At 47.4% G+C, this 22,840-nt stretch overlaps 1 protein-coding gene across 3 annotated transcripts; it reads right to left on the reverse strand.

The window, feature by feature from the left end:
* Positions 1 to 6,236: 6,236 nt before the first annotated feature.
* Positions 6,237 to 22,664, reverse strand: CEACAM19 (CEA cell adhesion molecule 19). 3 transcript variants are annotated; one of them, XR_014514758.1, is made up of 8 exons: positions 22,516 to 22,664; positions 21,092 to 21,403; positions 17,997 to 18,368; positions 13,788 to 13,977; positions 12,026 to 12,078; positions 10,639 to 10,733; positions 9,299 to 9,506; positions 6,237 to 8,449 (listed from the first exon to the last, which is right to left on the reverse strand). XR_014514758.1 is itself a non-coding variant. In XM_083455966.1 (8 exons), the coding sequence occupies exons 2-7, from the start codon at positions 21,141 to 21,143 to the stop codon at positions 9,327 to 9,329; spliced, it is 840 nt and encodes a 279-aa protein (XP_083312092.1). In that variant the 5' UTR covers positions 21,144 to 21,403; positions 22,516 to 22,664; the 3' UTR covers positions 6,237 to 8,449; positions 9,299 to 9,326. The 3 variants fall into 3 exon arrangements, 2 of the variants coding, with proteins under 2 accessions (XP_083312092.1, XP_083312091.1); XM_083455966.1 differs by having other exon boundaries at positions 9,299 to 9,404; XM_083455965.1 differs by having other exon boundaries at positions 9,465 to 9,506.
* Between the last annotated feature and the right edge of the window lie 176 nt (positions 22,665 to 22,840).

Genomic DNA, 22,840 nt, shown 5'->3' on the forward strand with positions numbered 1-22,840 from the left:
GATTCTGGACTGCATTCTACCACATATTCTCCCTGCTCACTAAGACCTGTTACCCCTCCAGCTTCCTGACCTCCTCTTCCCAGTCTTCTCCCTCTGATCACTCACCATCATCCCACCACCACACCCCGGGCTCTGAGCCTTCTTCCTTTGGGAGTTTGCCACCTGGCTCCTCCCACCATTCCTCTGCATCCAGCCAGTCCAAGACATCTTCTCCGGAGACATTGGACAAAAAACAAGGACACCAGCCAGGAATACCAGAGCAAAACAGCAGCCAATAGGCTTGGTCTTTATTGAAGACTGTCGCGACAGGACTGCCACCTGCCACAAGGTGGAACAAGATGGAAGCCCCGAACAAAAGAGCCCCCAAACTTTTATAAACTGCTAATCCCCATGTTACACACCCCCTAACTACATCACTAATACATCATGGTTACATCATGAAAAGGGAGGTCTGGTGGCAGTAATCTGAGCATCCTGGACCCTGCCCCATGGTTCCCCTTGCCCTCCACCAAATACCCCTCAAGTGTAACAAAAGAGATATTTACATTTCCCCATTTCCCAGCCAAGTTAATCACACCCTTTTGTCTTCATCTGGGTTTGCTATTTCTGGAATGGCTACCTGTCTGGCACTCAGGTATCAGGATGCCAGGAATTATCACTCAGGCAGAGGGGCTGCTGAGGAGCTGAGCTCATATGTCTATATGAATTTCTGAAGTTTTCCCAGTGAGCCAGTACATAGGAACATTTATCAGTGAATTGTTACATTTGGTATCATGCAGCAGAGGCCCTTTGAATAGATACGAAGAAACTGCGATGAAGTGTTTTGTGGGGACAAATCACAAAGTCACAAAGTGCTGATTTTGGTAGTGGGCTGCATGTGCATGGTATCTGCTGGAGGGGCAACCCCCCCAACCTATACATAAATTCCTGCAACACTACCAAGCTAAGTCCAATAGGAGTGAGTGGCCTTTTCAGTGGTGGCCCCCTGGTTATGGAATGCCCTCTCCAGAGAGCCAGGAACTAGAGGACCTTGTTCCACTTCCTTGACAGAGTTGCCATTGTTAGTTTCACGGACTCTCCTGCTGCACCGTTAATTGCTGGCTGACACAGTCACGTTCAGTCACTATGGGGTGAAGCTTCTACAGCCCCCCATCTCCTTGCCCAAGAGAAACACTCTGCCCTCATTCAGACCCCTCCAGGTGACCTAATTCCTGGGCACCTTTGTCCTGGTTTGCCTGCACAAACCTTACGCAGAGATGAGATTATATCCGGCCTTCCTCCCGATTTGCTTGCAGGGTGTTGATTAAAAGCCTTCCCGTTAATTATTCCCCTCTGCCACTTTCCAAACTGGATTTATTGTGACAGGGCGACGGAGCCCTTTAAATCACGTTAATTGCACAAACCTAAACTTCCGGTATGCAACTGAATCCCTCCCGCAAAACCGCGGCCGTCTGGAGGCACCCATAATTTTTCTGCACGGCAGGCTGCCCTGGAAGGCGCAGGAGCGTGTTGGAAAGCCGGTGCCCCACATTCCAAATTCCTGACACCTAGAGAAGTAGAGCAGGGTGTTTGCCATATGCAGCGGGCGGGAAGAGCAATGGGGTGGCGTCTCCTTGCTCAAGAATCTCAGGAAGTTTCTTAATTGCAGCCTGGCATTGATCATTAGCTAACCGGTTAACAAATACGGGAATTAAAAACCCTCTCCAGGGTGCAGCTGACTAACCAAAGCAAGTTGAATCCCAGGGAAAGGTTCCAACTGGGATAAAGATTAACTAACAGGGCCAGCAACAAAATGTTGCAGCGTGGAATGTCCCGCTCAGGGTTCCAGCGACTCAGCTAGCCATGCCCTTATCCCAGGACATGCAACTCCATTCTTGCTTCCCCCCCAGTTTTCCATCTCTGTAGCCCCCCCCCCCGACACTCCAACTGTCCCAATTTTCCAGGGACACCCCAGATTTAGAGAAGCCATCCCAGTTTATGATTCGATCCCGGAATGTCCCATTTTTCCTTAGGATATCCCTATTTCCAGTGAAAAAATGCTGGAGGGTATGGAATTATCCGACCCCCCCAAGCCGCCTGAAGACAATCCTGTATACAGAACGCTTTTTGAACATTTTATTATTTTTCTTATATATGTTGGAAGCTGCCCAGAGTGGCTGGGGCAACTCAGTAAGATGTGTGGGGTATAAACAGTAAAATTATCATTATTGAATGGGACGTCCCTATTTTCATCGGAGAAATGTTGGAGGGTATGCCCCTTCCACCACTTTTGTTGGCTCCGAGCATTTCACTCCTGGCTCTTTAGGGTGTTCCTTCCTCAATGTTTTTGTAATTCTGCACTCACACAAATCTTAGCATGCAGTTCCTCATAAACATCACTGTTGGGGTTCAGAGCTCCCCCTCTTATTCCAGCCCCTTTGCTTCCTGAACAGCTTGAACAGCATCGAGTGTATTTGGGGAAGGGCTTGTTGATTTGGTTATTATTATTATTTTTGTTCTTGTTTTTATCATGTATTTGGTGTTTTTATATTGTATTTTTATGCTGCAAACCACCCTGAAACATGCAGATGACGGCCAGTACAGTGGTACCTCGGTTTACATACACTTCAGGCTACAGACTCCGCTAACCCAGAAATATTACCTTGGGTTAAGAACTTTGCTTCAGGATGAGAACAGAAATCGTGCAGCGGCGGCACAGCGGCAGCAACAGGAGGCCCCATTAGCTAAAGTGGTGCTTCAGGTTAAGAATAGTTTCAGGTTAAGAACAGACCTCTGGAACGAATTAAGTACGTAACCAGAGGTACCACTGTACAGTCATACCTTGGTTCTCAAACAGCTTAGTTGCCGAACAAATTGGCTCCCAAAGGCCACAAACCCGGAAGTTAAGTGTTCCGGTTTGCAAATGGTTTTCAGAAGCCGAACGTCCAACAAGTTCCTGCAGCCAATCAGAAGCCGCGCCTTGGTTTTCAAACTGTTTTGGGAGGCGAACGGACTCCCGGAATGGATTAAGTTCGAGAACCAAGGTACCACTGTATACAAATTAACTAAATAAATAATAACTTTCACGCACTACAGCAGCCCAGTTTCTATGGGGCCACTTAGGTTGCAGGCATCCTCTTCCCAGGCCCTCAGCCTTAGTGAACTGTGGGTTTTAAGCATTAAGGTAGTGAGCGATGACGCCTCACTTGGACCTTCCACACAAACACCTTCTGTCCCTTTTCCTCCCCCCTCTCCCCAGTGTCAGGGGACATTTCCTCTCTATTTGCATTCCTTAAATGGCTAAACGCAACTTTCTCCCGTAACAGAAACCTGCCTTGTTACATCTTGTGACTCTGTTAAACATTTCCCATCTTGAAACCAACTGGGGCGAATTTCCTAGCAAAACACTCTCGGGTAGCAGGTCACAAATAATAGCAGGCCTCCCATATCACAAATAATAACAGGCCTCCCTTATCACCGAAACGTCTTTGCGTCTTCTCTCAAGGGATGCTATCGGCAGTCGAGATAAGCAGCAGCCGCTTAGGAAAGGCTGAATTGGTGGGTCTTGTAACTGTTTTGGAAAGCTGTATGTTCACTGTGCATTTGGACCTCTTTGGATGCCTTGGCTGAATTTTGCGTGACAGTTCACGAGATCAAGGAGTGGTTTTTTGTCCGTGTTCTCATTGAAATAAAAATATTAAGGTATTATATACATATAATAAATGTTCATAAATGTACCAAGCAAACACATACATAAATGCATGGGCCACATGTCTGAGGCAGCACAGGAGGGCAGTCCTGGAGCCATTTTGGCTCCCAAACTGACCAAATGTTTTCTCTGCAAGGTCAAAGGAAAATGGAAAAGCCTCCCCATTGTCTTTTCCTTCACAAAACCTGTCTTAAGGGTATATCTGTGTATGAATAGGGTGAGCCTGTGACCTGGCTCAGGAACTAAGTATTTATTATTACAAAAGACTGGCCAGGCTCCCCAGGGTATCCAATCAAGTAAGCATTAACAGGTAACCTGCCAGACAAGAGATAAATGACAGGAGGTAAACAATGTACTCAGATTTCTCTTGAGCTACACCCGTTTCTGTGATGTAGGTATGATGTTTCTGGGGGGTGGTCTTGGACTCCAGGGCGGGCAATTTAAAATGTCTATATAAGGGCGGGCACAGTTTGTTCTGGGTCCTCCTCTTTTCCTGCGTGTGAGGGGAGCACCCTGTTGCAACAGTTCAATAAAGATCAGGCTTACTGGCTGCTTTGCTTCTCACTATTCTCTGGTTGGCCTCTGTTATTTTCTCCAAACGATGGAGAACCTGCAAAGGACTCTATAAGGGCTCTTGTGTCCCCCATAAGGGAATAAGGGCAGATTTCCGTTTATTACAGCATAAAATTGGGCGGTACAGTGGTGCCCCGCAAGACGAATGCCTCGCAAGACGGAAAACCCGCTAGACGAAAGGGTTTTCCGTTTTGGAGGTGCTTTGCAGGACGAATTTGCTATGGGCTTGCTTCACCTTGCGATTCCTGGGGTTTTTTTTCCCTCCCCCATTTTCCCAAGCCCCTAAACCGCTTAACAGCTGTTCGCTAAGCCGCTTAACAGCTGATCGCTAAGCCGCTTAACAGCTGATCTAAGCCGCTTATCAGCTGATCTAAGCCGCTAATAGCCTTTTAGCAGCTAATCCGCTAATCCCTTAAGCCTTAGTAGCCGCTAATAGCCTTTTAGCAGCTAATCCGCTAATCCCTTAAGCCTTTAATAGCCGCTAATAGCTGCTAAACCGCTAATAGCGCTAATCCGCTAATGGGCTTGCTTCGCAAGATGAAAAAAACGCAAGACGAAGAGACTCACGGAACGGATTCTTTTCGTCTTGCGAGGCACCACTGTATTTTGAACCAAGCTGGCAGGCTGCGCCTTTCGAAACTTGTTTGATGTGAGGGTTGGAATCCGAACAAAAGGACCATCGCCAGAGTTGCATCCACAGCAAAGGATGCATGTTACTCTAAGCAGAAAGAGGATTTGTCGTGTCTCAGAGATGGGGGCAAGAAGAGCTCAGTTATGGAGAATGAAAACCCGATTCCCGGTTGTTCAGATTCAGCACAGAATCACAGGTTTTCCCAGAGGTGAGGATAAGCCTTAGAATTCCCAAGCACTGCCAGGTATGAAGTTGGTAGATGAAAACAATAAATACATCAGAATGAAACTTTTACAGATCAGACCAGCCTGTTCAAGCAGAACATGTGGCAACAGCCTTAGATGTCTGATAAACAAGAGGTGGCTATAGCCACATGGAAGATTTCTAAATAGCTTATCAGTCCTTCCTCCTGCCCACACCCTGTATGAAAGGGGTTAGGCCGGGTGTGGGCAGGAAGATCTGCACATAGATCTCCGGGTGACTTGCCAGGGTTTCTGATGCCCAGGTATTTAAACTAAAAAGCATACCCAGCCCTTCTAAGGGCTTTTTTACAACTCCGTTTGCCTCGCCCCCTTCCCCCAGGAAAACCTGTAGTTTAGCGCTGAGTCAGAACAGCAATTGAATCTTCTGACGGTTGTCATTTGTTCCGATTTCCAGGTTTTCCAGGGAATGGGGAAACTGCTCAGACCTGTGCCTAGAAAGTGTGGGGAAACCTCTTGGACCCATGCTTGCTAGGCAGGGACCTACCAGAAGTGTGAAGGTTAAGATAAAGGGACCCCTGACCATTAGGTCCAGTCGTGACCGACTCTGGAGTTGCGGCGCTAATCTCGCTTTATTGGCCAAGGGAGCCAGCGTACAGCTTCCAGGTCATGTGGCCAGCATGACTAAGCCGCTTCTGGCGAACCAGAGCAGCGCACAGAAACGCCATTTACCTCTCCGCCGGAGTGGTACCTATTTATCTACTTGCACTTTGACGTGCTTTCGAACTGCTAGGTTGGCAGGAGCAGGGACCGAGGAACGGGAGCTCACCCCGTCGCGGGGATTCAAACCGCCATCCTTCTGATCAGCAAGTCCTAGGCTCTGTGGTTTAACACGCAGCGCCACCCGCATTCCTAACCAGAAGTGTAAACAAGCCCAAATTAGCATGCTAAAGAAAAAAGAACACTTTGATAAGAGGGAAAACCAGGAGTGGATTTGTGTGTGTGTGGACTTAGGGGCCTAGTTCTGGTCTGGATCCCCAATTCAAGGGCTATACTCAGAGGCACAACGTTGCTCAATTCATAGGGTGTGCCTGCCCAATTGAGCTATCATTTCCCATAGTCCTAGTACATCAGGGTCGACCGATACCTTACTTTGTTTATTTATTTCAACGATTCATATACCTCTTTGCTACAACAATATCTAAGCATAGACATCTGGTCGACTTGCAGCCCCTGGCTCTCCGTTTGTTTGACAGTGATAACAACACGACAATCCCTATATCAGATAGACTGCTTGAAATGAAGAAACTCACCGGGAGCGGAGGTGGGGGTTTTTTGCAAAAGGACTGTAAACTCAGTTCAGCTGTGGCACTGAAAACTCATCCCAAGGCTCAGAATGGGGGCATCCTGCTCTTTAATTCAGAGCGTAGCAATAAGAGGCTGCTGCTGAATCAGGCCAGTGGACAGCCTATTCCAGGATGCTGTCCCATTGATGGCCAACCCAAAGCCTACTTGTGATTCCTAGCAAGGAGTATTCAGAATCATAAAGGGATCCAAAGGATCATCTAGTCCAACCCCCTACAATGAAAGAATATGCAGCTGTCCCATATGGGAATCAAACCTGCAAACTTAGCATCATCAGCACCATGCTCTAACCAACTGAGCTACCCAGGCTGACAGCATCCGACTAAAAATACAGCCTATCTTTTATAACCAGCAGTGGTTTGTAGCTCTGGGGATTCATGTAAAAAAGAAGAACGAAAATCTGACAAGTCTGACATCCACGCACCCCTCTGATCTAATACATAACTTTGCTTTAGTCTAAAGTGCTGACTACGCAGGAGAAGAGACTTTTCAAACCTCACATATGTGGGAAAGGAAGGAAAGAAAGATCCTGAACTAAGGGCACGTCCAAACAGATTAGAAACGCTAGTGATTTAGAGAGCATCTGTTCCGATCTGTTTTGCGGGGAGGTCAGAGGATGTTGCGTCATAGCAAGAATCACCCCCCACAGCTCCCTTCTTGCAAAAAGTCAGATCTTTGGGGGAAGTAGGGTTTTAAGCAAGACCTCCCCATCAACGATCACTGCTCAACCTGAATTTTCCAGGGCAGGACTGAATTCAGGCTTAAAATAGAGGTGATCTGGAAAAGCCCTGTTGTTGTTGTTGAGTCATTTAGTCGTGTCCAACTCTTCGTGACCCCATGGACCAGAGCACGCTAGGCACTCCTGTCTTCCACTGCCTCCCGCAGTTTGGTCAGACTCATGCTGGTAGCTTCGAGAAAACTGTCCAACCATCTCGTCCTCTGTCGTCCCCTTCTCCTTGTGCCCTCCATCTTTCCCAACATCAGGGTCTTTTCCAGGGAGTCTTCTCTTCTCATGAGGTGGCCAAAGTATTGGAGCCTCAGCTTCACGATCTGCCCTTCCAGTGAGCACTCAGGGCTGATTTCCTTCAGAATGGATACGCTTGATCTTCTTGCAGTCCATGGGACTCTCAAGAGTCTCCTCCAGCACCATAATTCAAAAGCATCAATTCTTCGGCGATCAGCCTGCTTTATGGTCCAGCTCTCACTTCCATACATCACTACTGACAAAACCATAGCTTGAACTATACGGATTTTTGTCGGCAAGGTGATGTCTCTGCTTTTTAAGATGCTGTCTAAGAGCATCTTAGGGGGGTGTCCTCAGCCAAATATGACCTCAAAAGGTGTGTGTGTGGCCTCCCATTTCCTGATCTACACCTTGCAAAGAAAGTGGTTCTTGGGGGTGGGGGGAGTCAGAGCACCCCTCCAACACTTTGCAGAGCAGCCCTCCAGGAAACAGAAAGGCGTTCTGAGCACCAAAGCAGATTGCTGCTTTTTTTAAAAAAAAACCAAAAAAAACCCGGGATTATCGAAAAAGCCCAGAAGACCAAAATAATCACAAGCATGAGCAGAAATATTTCCTCCCGCCGCCAGAATTCCTTGAAAAGGAGCAAGACTTTAGCCACGCGTGGTGGTCCATTTTTAGGAAGAGATGAGATCGAACTGCCCAGGCAACAGCAAGCTCTGTCTTGCTCCTCCGTCCCATCAGGAGAAAAGTCCTGGGCTCGATCACCTTTGAACTTGGCAGTAGGTTGAAATTCTTGGCTGTATGCACAGTCTTAAGGCAAAAGGATTCTAGATCCTGCCAGCAGCAGACAAGAGAGAGCAAAATGAAGGGAGATGGAGAATTCACATCCCAAAATACTGGTATGGGTCACTTGTCAGGGAGCGGGGGGGGGGGCTGGCAGGAGGGGGGGCAGTCAGAGGAGCATCTTTCAAGGCAAGGAATCACCTCTTGATCTCGGCGTAAATGGATTCTGCTCTGCGAAGCAACTCCTAAAAATTAAAGAGGAAAGGAACCCTGTTTATTAATTTCATAAAGCTGATCTACCTCTTGATTGCAAAACAACAACAACCTCAAACCGGTTCACTAAACGAATAAAACTATAAGATTAACAGTAAAAACCAGCTCGAAACAGCAATTTAACACCTGCATAAAATAATTAAGAGTCAACACTAAGCTAAAAACCGGATGAAAGTACATGCCAGCGTTCTACGTGACTTAAATAGGCTTGCCTAAACAAAAATCTTTCTAACAGGTGTGCAGAAGAGTACAAGGAAGGTGCCTGCCTGGCCTCAATAGACAAGGAGTTCTCATGTGGAATGAGTATTATCTGGCACCAGCTCCACAGATTGGATCCGCCATAGAATTGAATTGTAGAGTTGGAAGGTACCCAAAGGTAATCTAGTCCAGCCCCCCGCAATCCAGGGATAAATGTCGTGCAAGCATAAATTGGATAAGGCAATCTCACAGGTAATCTGGTCCCAAGCTGTTGATTAATGCTTGGTACTGATAATGCCAAAGTCGCAGGTTCAGTCCCCGTACAGGACAGCTGCATATTCCTGCATTGCAGGGGGTTGGACTAGATGACCCTTAGATCCCTTCCAACTCTAAGATTCTACTCTATGACCTTCCAATGGTTGCCCAGAGATGGTGATCCCCTGCTCACCAACCCAGCCTACCCAGCCTTAGACCTCACCGCCACCTGCTTCCCTCCCCTTATAGATCACAACAACCCCACCTGCCCTATCCCTTGCGGCAGAAAGGTCTGGGATCTTTCCTGGCTGGCAGGGCAGATCTTGATTTCCCAAGCTCCTGGCAAGCCATAGGTGACAGATGCCCACCTGTCAATCACCTGACTTCATAGCGATGTCAGGCGATGCTTCCCTTTGTCGTCCCAGTGGTCGGGCCGGCTTGCAAACTGCAAAGCGTGACGACGGGCTTACATTTCTATGGATATAGGAAGAAATGAAAAGTCCGGTTAAGCTTCCCACAGGGTTAAGAACTTACCATGTAGTTTGTGTCCAGTCCGGGGCAAGGACCCGGCAGAGGCTGTGAAGAGAAAGAATATGGTGGGCAATGAAAAAGATTGGATCATCGTGAAAGGGTGGGCTTCATTTTGATCCTCGCTTTGCTGAGATTTTGCTCCTTGGTGGCGGGGAGGGACATGGTGTTTTGGGGAACCTGCAAGCTCAGCACCACTCATGGGGCTGGTGCGCGCCTGTTGCATCCTTCTCGGCCACCAGAGCGGCGCCGGGGGGGGGACACAACAGCTTGCACACACTATGAACCCAGCCCCAAGCAGCTTTTGCGAGTGGCATGCTGGGCTCTCAGGGTGTCTGGGCTGGAAAACCACCTTGGGCTTCGGCATGCCACCCCCAAAGGTAAGTGCCGCCCGGGGTAATCCACAACATTTGCCCCTCTAGCTATGCCACTGGCCGGGGGAGTCCTTTAAATTCTGTCAGGCTTCCTCCCCCGTGACAGTAGATAAGCAGAGCAAAGGGAAAGGAGTCTTCTTACCAGTTAGAAACTTTTATACAGCGAGAGAACAAAGAAACAATTTCCTAGAATTGCGGTGCTCCCAATTAAGGTTTTCACCCCCTTCTGTCTCTATTAATCTACGTCACTCCTACGTCTTGTAATCTGAGCTTGTGCCCTCTGTGCTTTCTGTTCTGCCACTTTCTGAGCTCACTGTGACTTTGGAGAGGGGGGGGTGAATGTTGTCCAGGGACTGTGAATCTGTTAACCCTCTCTCTTCCAGAGTTTCTTCTCCTAGCTGTTCTCCATCCAGTATTTCCCAGCTTCTGCCTTCTGAACTATGTCCCTCTGCAAACCGCTGTTCCAAATCTATACTGTCCTCTTGCTCCTGGGAAGATTCAGGATCCAGATCAGGAGCAGGGGGAGGGGGAGGCTCCCACCCTCCTCAGCACGGTCCCTGACAAATTCACCCTTAGGCACACAGACTCTCAAAGAAAGGGCCGTTCCAACAAATTCATACAGAACCTTTGGAATTCCGAGAGTCTGGATCAGGACCAAGGGAGTTGCACGGTGGAGTTCATTGACTTAGAAATCCCGCTCCCAGCCACTCCTAATCCTCTCAGTCCCATCACACCCCATTTGCAGAACCTAACCAAGGAGCGGTTGAGTCCAGGGCGTTTGGCTGGTCATCCATGCCTTGACTTACAGGGAGAGGTCCAGACATTGGCGGAGGCTCCTTCCCTTCTACTCTGGGCGATTCCACAGGCGAATCCATCGTTTCATAAATGGGCTCCTTGTCACCTGGAAAGCAGAGATTAGAACAAATCACCAGTAACGTTTGTCGATTCTGCACATGCCTCAGAACTGCATAGCATGTCGTTCTCACAACAACCTTGTTGCTGGAAACTACAGGCGAAGAGAGAGAGCCATTGCCCGCCCCACCAGCTGCCAGGAGTGCAAAGGCAAAATAGTAATTTAATAATAACAATTTATTATTCATACCCCACCCATCTGGCTGGGTTTCCCCAGCGTAGCTAATGGGAGCAGCAGTGGCCCATCAAACCAATACAAATCAATACAAATATGAGGTCCTACCCCCCCCCCAACAAAAATCATGGCTACACCCATGCATGGGTGTCTGGTTAGTCCCTGTGAGCAAGGGATGCTGGACTTGAGAGGCCACTGTCTGATCCAATAGAGCTATTGTTATGTTCTTAGGTTGCTGCTGAGCTGCGTTATTATCAAGATTCTAAGTAAAGGTAAAGGGACCCCTGACCATTAGGTCCAGTCGTGGCTGACTCTGGGGTTGCGGTGCTCATCTCGCTTTATTGGCCAAGGGAGCCGGCGTACAGCTTCCAGGTCATGTGGCCAGCATGACTAAGCCGCTTCTGGCGAACCAGAGCAGTGCACGGAAATGCCATTTACCTTCCCGCTGGACTGGTACCTATTTATCTACTTGCACTTTGACGTGCTTTCAAACTGCTAGGTTGGCAGGAGCAGGGACCGAGCAACAGGAGCTCACCCCGTCACGGGGATTCGAACCGCCGACCTTCTGATTGGCAAGTCCTAGGCTCTGTGGTTTAACCCACAACGCCACCTGCGTCCCTTATCAAGATTCTAGTAGGCTAATAATAATAATCCTATTATTTATATGCAGCCCATCTGATGGGGTTTCACCAGCCGCTCTGGGTGGCTTCCAACAAGGATTAAAAATACATCAAAATGTCACACATTAAAAACTTCCCTAAACAGGGCTGCCTTCAGATGTTTTCTAAAAGTCAGATAGTTGTTTATCTCCTTGACATCTGATGGGAGGGTGTTCCACAGGGCGGGCACCACTACCAAGAAGGCCCTCTGCCTGATTCCCTGTAACCTCACTTCTTGAATTGAGGGAACCGCCAGAAGGCCCTCAGAACTAGATCTCAGTGTCCTGGCGGAACGATGGGGGTGGAGACGCTTCTTCAGGTACACAGGGCTAACATCCCGTTTGCTAGAACAAAACGATATCCCACTCAAAGCACACGCACACCCCACTGTTTGCAGGGGGAAAGTGAATCCCCGGACTCTCAAATATTCTAGAGGAGGTCACTCACCATGTTTGGGTGCTGGTGGCTTTTTCCCTCTTGGATCCAGTCTTGTGGGCATCCTAGAAACAAATTTGAATGGGTGAGAGGTTGCCCATTGACGTATCTACATTTCGCTTATGAAGAACGGTTGAGGGAGCAAGGTTTGTTTATCCTGGGAAAGAGGGGACTGAGAGGAGATAGGAAAGCCATCTTCAAATATCTCAAGGGCTGCCACATGGAAGAGGGAGAAAGCTTTTCTTCCCTCCTGCTCTGGAGGGTAGGACTCGAACCCATGGCTTCAACTTACAAGAAAGGAAATTTCGACTAAATATGAGGCAGAACTTTCTGGCAGTAAGAGCTGCTTGATAGTGGAACAGTCTCCCTCAGAAGCTGGTGGACTCTCCTTCCTTGAAGGTTTTAAAACAGAGGTTGGATGGCCCTCTGTTACAAATGCTTGAGATTTCAGCAATGTCTCCTTTAACAAGGGTAAAAGAATACTGGGAAATGATATATAATGAATTGGAAAAAATGATTAAAAGTACATTTTCAAAAAACAAACAAAAACAGAGTCTTTGTCGTTGGGGATAATTCAGAGGGAAATTCCCAGGTGTCAAAAAAGACTATTTATGCACGCCACAACCGCAGCCCGTGTCTTGTTAGCCCAAAAATGGAAAACAAGCGAGGTCCCAACCAAAGAAGAATGGCAACTTAGACTGATGGAATACGCGCAGCTTGCAGACTTAACATATAGAATAAGAGAACAAGAAGAATGCATGTTTAAAGAAGACTGGGAAATGTTTACTGAATATATGGGGGGGGAATTTGTTTATTTAAAAACGCTGGTAGCATTAAGATAATTTCAACAACGTAAATAAGTTTTGATGGATGTAGCAATAGATTACTGAATGGTTTAGTTCATGTAAAATACGCACAGATGTATGGTATGCAAAATGAACCACCGAAAGAGAAGGGAAGTCATTGATTTAAGGTTGTTTAAATGAATATTTTGAAATGTAATTTAGAAAATTAAATTAGAGAGAGAGAGAGAGAGAGAGATGAGAGAGAAAGAGACAGAGAGAGATGATAGATGATAGATAGATAGATGATAGATAGATATAGATAGATAGATAGATAGATGATTAGATAGATGATAGATAGATAGATAGATAGATAGATAGATAGATAGATAGATAAGATAGATGATAGATGATAGATAGATAGATGATAGATAGATAGATAGATAGATAGATGATAGATAGATAGATAGATGATAGATAGAGATAGATGGATGATATATGATAGATAGAGATAGATGGATGATAGATAGATGATAGATAGATGATAGATAGATGATAGATAGATAGATATAGATAGATGATAGATATAGATGATAGATATAGATGATAGATAGATAGATAGATAGATAGATAGATGATAGATAGATGATAGATAGATAGATATAGATAGATGATAGATATAGATGATAGATATAGATAGATAGATAGATGATAGATAGATAGATAGATGATAGATAGATAGATAGATAGATAGATAGATAGATGATAGATAGATATAGATAGATGATAGATATAGATGATAGATATAGATAGATAGATAGATAGATAGATAGATAGATAGATAGATGATAGATAGAGAGAGAGAGAGAGAGAGAGATTTCTGCATTGCAGGAGTTTGGACTACATGACTTCCATGGTCCCATCCAAACTCTACAACTCAGCGGTCTACCTTCATGACCCCTCCAAACACACAGCCCCTCATTCCCCCTTACCCTGTGCCTGGGTCGGCCTTCTGTAAGACGAAGCGGTAGACCAGGACAGCCCCGACAGCCCCCGAAAGCAGGATGCCAACCACAACTCCAGCAACAATCCAGCCCAGCATCAAAGGAGGTTTGGTGGGCTCCTTCGCAGGAGGCGGCTCTGTGGTGGGAGTCGTAGGAGGTGGGGTGGTCGTCATTGAGTCTAGGAAAGAGAACGGACGTGGGTGTTAGTACCCAGAATCGGGTCCAGGCGTCCCACCGAGCGACCGAGGGAGCAAGCAAATGCTTGAGACGGGAAACAGCTTTGTCCTCACAGCTCTCCACAATGACCCTTCAAAGTAGCTAGGACACAAAAGGGAACAGGCTTCCTGAACATCTAACAGCTGCGTAGAAGAGAGTGATCTTTAGACAAGGGCTGTAGCTCAGTGGCAGAAGCGTGGGGGTGCAGAGATTGTGCGAATGAACTTAGTGTAATATGAATTTTGTTTTGTGTCTATGTGTTTGTAAATAAAATTTCCTAATAAAAAAATTTAAAAATGAGTTTAGTGCTCAGCTTATATTTTAATTGCTATTTTGCTAATGTTTTTAATATTGTTTTATAGATTCTAAACGCTGCATTATTTGTTAATCACATGAGTTTTCATAATTGTGAAGTTTAGCTTATTTTTTAGTGGCTGTTTTGTTAAGGTTTTTTAATAGATGGCAACTGTTTTGTTGATAATTTGTTAATTGTGATATATGCTGTATTTGCAATGTGGTATTATGTTTTATTGGGACGCAGGTGGCGCTGTGGGTAAAACCTCAGCGCCTAGGACTTGCTGATCGCATGATCGGCGGTTCGAATCCCCGCAGCGGGGTGAGCTCCCGTCGTTCGGTCCCAGCTCCTGCACACCTAGCAGTTCGAAAGCACCCCCGGGTGCAAGTAGATAAATAGGGACCGCTTACCAGCGGGAAGGTAAACGGCGTTCCGTGTGCTGCGCTGGCTCGCCAGATGCAGCTTGTCACGCTGGCCACGTGACCCGGAAGTGTCTGCGGACAGCGCTGGCTCCCGGCCTATAGAGTGAGATGAGCGCACAACCCTAGAGTCTGGCAAGACTGGCCCGTATGGGCAGGGGTACCTTTACCTTTATTATGTTTTATTATATTATGGTTATTTATTGGTTGAGATTCGTTTGAATAAAAAGCAGCAAGGAAATAAAATCAATCAATCAATCAATCAATCAATCCAGCTTCCATGCATAAGGTCTCAGGTTTTAACCCCAGGATCTCCTGGTACGGCTGGGAGAGATTCTCTTCCGACAACCTTGGAGAGCTAATGGCTGTTTAGTGTTGGCTAGAGGGATGGACAAATCCTTTGGTTTTAGTTTCTCATTCCCCACCCTCAGCAAGTCTTCAATTCTGTTCTCCACACACCCTCACCAGTTTGCATTCAGAAAAGGAAAAGGCCTTCACGAAAATTCGTCAGGCTTTTAGCACAAATTTCTCCCAAAACACACTTTTGTATGTTATTTTTGCCTAATTTTACAGAACAATTTCACACAGAATAATGCCTTTTCGTACGTTATTTTCACCAAGGTGTGTATTTTGTCGCACGTTTTATCCTAGTCTTGTTCCTCCATTTGCAAAATTCAGATAAGGGTGGATTGCAAAGGATGGCTGTGTCTCGCTGTGCCTGTATTCTTCCAGAAAGCGATAATTTGCTAGGTTCATCTTTTAATGCAGACTGATTTCAGTTTCTCCTCCATTCCTAGTAGACGATACTGAGCTCGATGGACCAATGGTCTGACTCGATGTAAGGCAAGTGCCTGCAAAATCCCACCATTAAGACGGCCTCATGAACTCCCACCAGGCCCAGCAAACGTGGCCAATGGCCCATCTGAAAGGCCCATATTTCCCCATTACTCATATACACATTATCCTAGGAGTAAATCCTACTGAACTCAATGGGGCTACCCTTGGAGTGGACATGCATTGGGTCCCCCTGTTGGTTGAACCCTCAACTGCATTTCAGCCCATCAACTGATAAAATAAGTGACTGGGAGCGGCCGGTGACTGGGAACAGCCACCAAGACCACATAACACCGGTCTTGAAAGGCCTACATTGGCTCCCAGTACGTTTCCGAGCACAATTCAAAGTGTTGGTGCTGACCTTTAAAGCCCTAAACAGCCTTGACCCAGTATACCTGAAGGAGCGTCTCCACCTCCATCATTCTGCCCGGACACTGAAGTCCAGCGCCGAAGGCCTTCTGGCGGTTCCCTCATTGTGAGAAGGGAGGTTACAGGGAACCAGGCAGAGGGCCTTTTCGGTGGTGGCACCTGCCCTGTGGAATGCCCTCCCACCAGATGTCAAAGAGAACAACAACTACCAGACTTTTAGAAGACATCTGAAGGCAGCCCTGTTTAGGGAAGCTTTTAATGTTTGATGTATTACCGTATTTTAATATTGTGTTGGAAGCTGCCCAGATTGGCTGGGGAGGCCCAGCCAGATGGGCGGGGTATAAATAAATTATTATTATTATTATTATTATTATTATTATTATTATTATTATTATTATTCAATCTGTGCACTTCTGCCGGCAACTGAAACCAGGTGTGTGGAACATTTGGCTCACCAGATGTTGCTGAACTCCAACTCCCATCTCTCCTGCCTATTGGCCGTGCTTGTTGGCACTGATGGGAGTTGTAGTTTGGCAACACCCAATACAGGGCAATACGGGGTACCCCTTTAGCCCATTAAATATATTTGCTTTGATTGATCTAACCCAGGATTTCCCAAACTTGGGCCTCCAGCTGCTTTTTTGGACTACAATTCCCATCATCCCTGAGTACCAGTCCTGCTAGCTAAGGATGATGGGAGTTGTAGTCCCAAAACAGCTGGAGGGCCAAGTTTGGCCATGCCTGGTCTACACTAAGGTTCTAACTTTTTTTACAGCCTCATGCTCCTGTAGCTTAGTGAGATGAACTTTTGCCTAGAAGCAAAGGAATGAACGGTCATTTCTTTTGAGAAAAGGCCACCCCCAAAATCAATAAATCAGTTTTTGTATAAGTAACTGTATAATAGGCATAGCATGTATACAGGAGAAATAGATTCCAATTTTTACAGCAATTTACTAGCTTGGGATGATGGGAGTTGTAGTCCCAAAACAGCTGGAGGCCCAAGTCTGACAAACCCAGATCTAATTCATGCACCAGTTTGGCATTGTGGCAATACTGAACTCTCCGGGTTTTTAGAGATCGATCCTCTCCTGCCCCTTCCGGGAGATGCCATTGGGAATTGTCCTTCTACACACATTGAAGATGTTCCTACTACTCAGCTACCGTCATTCAACGCCCCCGTTTGACAGTTGCGTACAAGGAAGAAGTGGGTGGTTATATAACGCTAATTGCGCTTTGAGTTGTGTTATGTAACAGGAGCAAGTAGCCCAGTATCTCCTCGTACCATCTCCAGCGTTCCCAAGTTATACATGCAAACAATAAACAGGAGATTCGGAAGGAACGTCCGGATGACACAACTTCTTTTTTGCGGAAGAGAGAAGTCAAAATTCCTTCCTGTCCACAATTTTTTAAGACCCCAGAAGAGTATTCTGTTTGCAGAATACTTAAAAGAAAAAATAACAACAACTAAGCGTAAATACCGTATTTTTTGCTCTATAAGACTCACTTTTTCTCTCCTAAAAAGTAAGGGGAAATGTGTGTGTGTCTTATGGAGCAAATGCAGGCTGTGCAGCTATCCCAGAAGCCAGAACAGCAAGAGGGATTGCTGCTTTCACTGCACAGCGATCCCTCTTGCTGTTCTTGCTTCTGGGATTCAGAATATTTTTTTTCTTGTTTTCCTCCTCCAAAAACTAGGTGCGTCTTATAGTCTGGTGCGTTTTATAGAGCGAAAAATACGCTATATTAAAATGCAAATAGGATTTGAGTGGGGGGGTGAACTTTTTGTTTTCCTTTTGCGATAAGGTGACGGTATAAACAGAAATTTTAGGGGGACCACGGAGGGAGGTGGAGGTCGTAGGTGGAAAGACTGGTTGCTCAATTTGAAATGTTGCAGAATTGTTTATCTGTTGGGGTTAATTAAAAAAAAAGAGGATCTCCAGAGCTAAGCATTAGCAAATTCTCAACGGCGGCCGGAATGGACATTTCCGTGCTGCAGCCCTGAGCCACGGAGACAGGAAACAGGGGGAGGCGATGAGATTGGGAGCGGGAGAGAGCCCAAACACTCACGTGCCAGCTGAAGCTCGATGGACCCTTTGAGAGAGCCTTTGGGGCGCATGAGAAGCATGACGGTGTAGACCTTGCTGTCGTTCGGCCTGACCCTGGTGATGAGGAGGGACCCGTTGGGGAAGCCGAATTCTCTCCCCGTATGTTGCACCCCGTTCCGTTGCGGGTTGCCGTTCCCAGGGAAGTAACTGAAGAGCCGGGTCGAGCCGTCGGTCGCCACGCCTCGGTACCAGTCGATCTGGCGGATGGTGCCCGTCACGTTGACCACGGAGAACGTGACGTTCTGACCCTCTACGGGGGTCTCCGGGATGGACATGACTGAGACTCTGCCAATGGTAGCTTGGCTCAGGGGAGCCCACAAGCCCACGAGGCAGGCTAGGTGAGAGGAGAGGGAGCGAGGGTCAGGGTAGGTGGCCACAGGTACTCACAGCATCCTCCATCAACACCTGCATCCTTCTGGTCTGAAAGTTGCCCCCGCCCCGCTCGCCTATCTCAGCATATGTCTACACCAGGCATGGCCAAACATGCCCTCCAGCTGTTTGGGGGACTACAAATCCCATCATCCCTAACCGCCGGTCCTGCTAGCTAGGGATGATGGGAGTTGTAGTCCCAAAACAGCTGGAGGGCCAAGTTTGGCCATGCCTGGTCTACACTAAGGTTCTAATTTTTAAAAAAGCCTCATGCTCCTGTGGCTTAGTGAGATGAACTTTTGCCTAGAAGCAAAGGAACGAGCTGTCATTTCTTTTGAGGAAAGGCCACCCCCAAAATCAATAAATTAGTTTTTGTATAAGTGACTGTATAATAGGCATAGGTAAAGGTAAAGGGACCCCTGACCATTAGATCCAGTCCTGACCGACTCTGGGGTTGCAGCGCTCATCTCGCTTTACTGTCCGAGGGAGCCGGTGTACAGCTTCCGGGTCATGTGGCCAGCATGACTAAGCTGCTTCTGGTGAAGCAGAGCAGCGCACGGAAACACCGTTTACCTTCCCGCTGGAGTGGTCCCTATTTATCTACTTGTACTTTGACGTGCTTTCAAACGGCTAGGTTGGCAGGAGCTGGGACCGAGCAACGAGAGCTCATCCCGTCGCAGGGATTCAGACTGCCGACTTTCTGATCGGCAAGTTCTAGGCTCTGTGGTTTAACCCACAATGCCACCCACATCCCTATAATAGGCATAGCATGTATTATAATACAGGAGAAATAGATTCCAACTTTTACAGCGATTCCAACTTTTCATTTCCCTTTTCCGGCATGTCTAAGCAAAAGTTCATTTTGCTACAGGAAATGGCTTTGAGGGGGGGGGGAGTCAAAAAGTTACAACCTTAGTCTACACACTACAGATTCAAACCAGCTTCGAACCAGTTCAGCTGCCAGCAGTTCCCAGTCCAGGAACTCGCAGATGTGCAGAACCCTTACGCTAGGGGAAAGGGGCGAAGCTCAGTGGCAGAGAAGCTGCTTTGAGTGCAGAAGGCCCCGGGACAATTCTCAGCTTCTCCAAATGAAAGGGATCTTCAGGTGGAAACCCTTAGAGGGCTCCTTCCAGCCAGTGTAGACAATACTGGTCTGGTGTGGCATAAGACAGCTTTCTACGTTCTGCAGTTGCCAACTTCTCAGCCAGCCCCTGCTGCTGTGTGGTCAGAAGTTTGGCCTACCGACCACGGTAAAATTAGGTCAGAATTTTGCCAGACTGGCACCATTTAGGCGTTTGGAACGGCTCCTATCAGCCCCAGGTTTGCAAAGACTGAATTAGGTAGAATCGTAGAATTAGATGGGACCTCCACAGTCATTTAGTCTAACCCCCTGCGATACAGGTAATTCCAGGGATAATGGTTTTACAGGGCGTGGAGGGGGGGCTCCTCATATTTCCCCCCACTTCAAAAAGTGGTAAGCCTCGACCTGGCTGGTAGCGAGATTCTGCGCCCAGATTTGTAGGCACAGATCATCCTCTAGTATAAAGTAGCTTACTAGGGAAATGCTGAAGTTGCCCTTTGGGGCGCCTCAGGGTCTATTTTTTATGGTAGCCCAAATCTCAGTTGTATGTATATATCTCAATTTTAACTCATGAGCTATTGCTGCAATCTGCTCCGATTGTATATTTTATCTTTATGAACGCTGTTTTTATTGCATTATGTTATGTGAGCTGGTCTTTGACTGTAATAAATAAATTATTAGGTAATTATTAGGTAAGCCTTGCTGAATCTGGGGAGGCCCTCCCACTAATTTTGATGTGCCCCCAAATTCTGCCCGGATGCCACCATCGCCCATGAATCCACGTGCGCCAACGATGAGGCCTCATTGGCCAGCCGTACGTTGCTGGACTCCACCCCGTTCAGCATTGACCGATTCCCCACGACACTCCCAAACTCTATAAACTGGGATTGCCAACTTTTTAACCTGACCCTGCTCTTCTGTCTTTAATGGCAGCTTAACATGCAGAACTTAAAATAGGCAAAAGTGTCCCCTCCTTTTGTATCGCCTCCAGGCCAGGGAACAGAAGCACCCTCAACGTTCCACTTGTTAACAGAGCTGCCAGCTTCAGGGTCCTTTGAAAATTGTCTTTATGTTAGAATCATAAAATTGCACAGTTGGAAGGGACCCCGAGGGTCATCCAGTCCAACCCCCTGCAATGCAAAAATCTCAACTAAAGCATCCATGACAGATGGCCGTCCAACCTCTGCTTAGAAACCACCAAGGAAGGAGAGTCCCCAACCTCCTGAGGGAGAGCTGTTTCACTGTCAAACGTCTCTTATTGCCAGAAAGTTCTTCCTGATGTTTAGTCGGAATCTCCTTTCTTGTAACTTGAAGCCATTGGTTCGAGTCTTACCCTCCGGAGCAGCTTGTTACAATAAATAGAATTAATTTAAGAAACCTTTCAACGTGTTACCATAGATGTCCCTTGGACAATAGTTTGATGTGGAACACTTGGCAGGCAACCATCCCCTGATAATTTTAATATGTTTCCAATTTTTTCCCCTTAAAAGCAGAAGAGCAGGCTGGGCCAGGTGTTTTCTGGTCAGTTGGCAACCCTACATACCACTCCCCGGCCCCCCAAAACAGCTGGCAGGCTTGTTCGCATTGCTTACTGGTCATCAACTCACCTGCTAGCAGGAATTCCCCAGGAAAGGCGACCCGGCTGCTCAAACCCTGCATGGCGGTTCTTTGGTGGAAGTTGGCCGAAGTTCGCCAAATGACCCCCTCCGAGCGAGAAGAACACTTCTGAGGTTAAAACCGAGGCTGGGCAATCAGCTGGGCACCCGGGTTTCTGCCTTGTTCCATTCCACAGGGTGGTTTGTCCGCATTGCTCTTGCAAGAGGATACTGATCCCGGCGGAATCCTATGCCAATTACTGCTTCCTCCTCCTCCTTCTCCTCCTCCTCCTAGTGCCCGTCTGGCCTCTTTGGGGTGCGAGCCTGTGGGATGGGGAGGCGGGAGCAACAACATCACCCAAGGCCAGCGTCAAAGGCACTCAAGCCTGACTCACTGCCTGCCAGGAATGTCCTGGGATATTGAAATTTCGACTGAGCCAACCAGCAGGCCAGGTGTGCTGGCTCTGTGCCAGGGCCGGCGTGGGAGAGTTGTGGGGTGAGATACAAGCCTCCCCTCTCCGGGACCGGACCTTGGGGGTCCCCCCTCCCAGGAATCCTAGCACCCCATGGTTAGGTGGCAGTGCAGTAGAATGGTTAGGGTTCCAAACAAGGGTCTGAGGTGCCGCCACCGGGATTCAAATCCCACAACTGAACCATAAAGCTCGCTGGGTGACCTTGGGCCTCTCACTGCCTCCCAGCCGAACATACCTCACAGGGTTGTTGTGAATGTTGCCGGAAAAAATGGAGAACAAGGGAGAAGCAGGTGAAGATTTTATAGAAATAGCAATACTCTAAACCTCAGTACTTAACTAATAAAGCAGAGTGGGGGGTGTCTGATTTTTTTGCAAAAGGAGGAGAAGAAAGGGGATGCTGTATTGGCAGAATGGGGCAGATTAATACTCCCAACTGATAGTGTTTGAGGAAATTATTATTATTATTATTATTATTATTATTAATCAATACCCCATCTCTCTGGCTGGGTGTCCCCAGCCACTCTGGGCAGCTCCCAACAGAATATTAAAAACACGATAAAACACCAAACATAAAAAAAACTTCCCTAAACAGGATTGCCTTCAGATGTCTTCTAAAAAATCTGGGTGATCCTTGTTTTAGCCTTGACATTGATTTATATGCTCCGCCCCCCCCCCGACCATCTTCCCTTGAACCCCCCCCCCCCCAAAAAAAACTGGGCCCAGATACAGGAATCCTGCCCACAGCCATCCCTGGGTGGACTCGAACCACCAACCTTCTGGTTAACAGCCAGACCCACTGACCCACTGCACACAGGCTCCGCATATAATTCCTCGCTGCCAGATTCAGCAGGGCTTTCTTCTGAGTTGCGCAGTGCCTGGGATCGGGTTACAACAGCGCTGCACAAACTACTCACCCCTTCTGCCACATGTGGAAAAACAAAGAGAATTCTGGTTTTCTCTCACCTTCTGCTGAGGACGAGGAGACAAGATCTAGAAGGGTTCTTTCTGCCTCCGTCTTCCCTGCCTTCCTCTCCCCTTGTGCTTCTCACCCACACATTCCCAGTCCTAACCCGACCTGACTAGTTAGACGGCAGGGTGACAGAGAGATGGGAAAGGTGGGGCTGGCTGCAGGCATTTGGGTACTGGGAGGTGGAGGGAGCGGGGTGCCTTCCGAGACAGGCAGGGTGTAATTATCTGTTGCACACAGATTCTCCGTCGCCAGCCAGAGCTGCACCGGTTGGATTTCTGCCTGCCGCGCAAAGTTTGCTTGTTGAGAAATCGGGTTTGA

Source organism: Podarcis tiliguerta (assembly GCF_965153285.1).
Source record: "Podarcis tiliguerta genome assembly, chromosome: 8".
NCBI classification, from domain to species: Eukaryota; Metazoa; Chordata; class Lepidosauria; order Squamata; family Lacertidae; genus Podarcis; species Podarcis tiliguerta.

Coding starts and splice junctions, on each gene's coding strand:
- CEACAM19 (XM_083455965.1), bottom strand. CDS start 21,143: ATGCAGGGTTTGAGCAGCCGGGTCGCCTTTCCTGGGGAATTCCTGCTA. Junction 13,978..17,996: donor CATCGAGCTTCAGCTGGCAC/GTGAGTGTTTGG, acceptor TCTCTTTCCTAG/ACTCAATGACGACCACCCCA. Junction 12,079..13,787: donor AAGGCCGACCCAGGCACAGG/GTAAGGGGGAAT, acceptor ATTTGTTTCTAG/GATGCCCACAAGACTGGATC.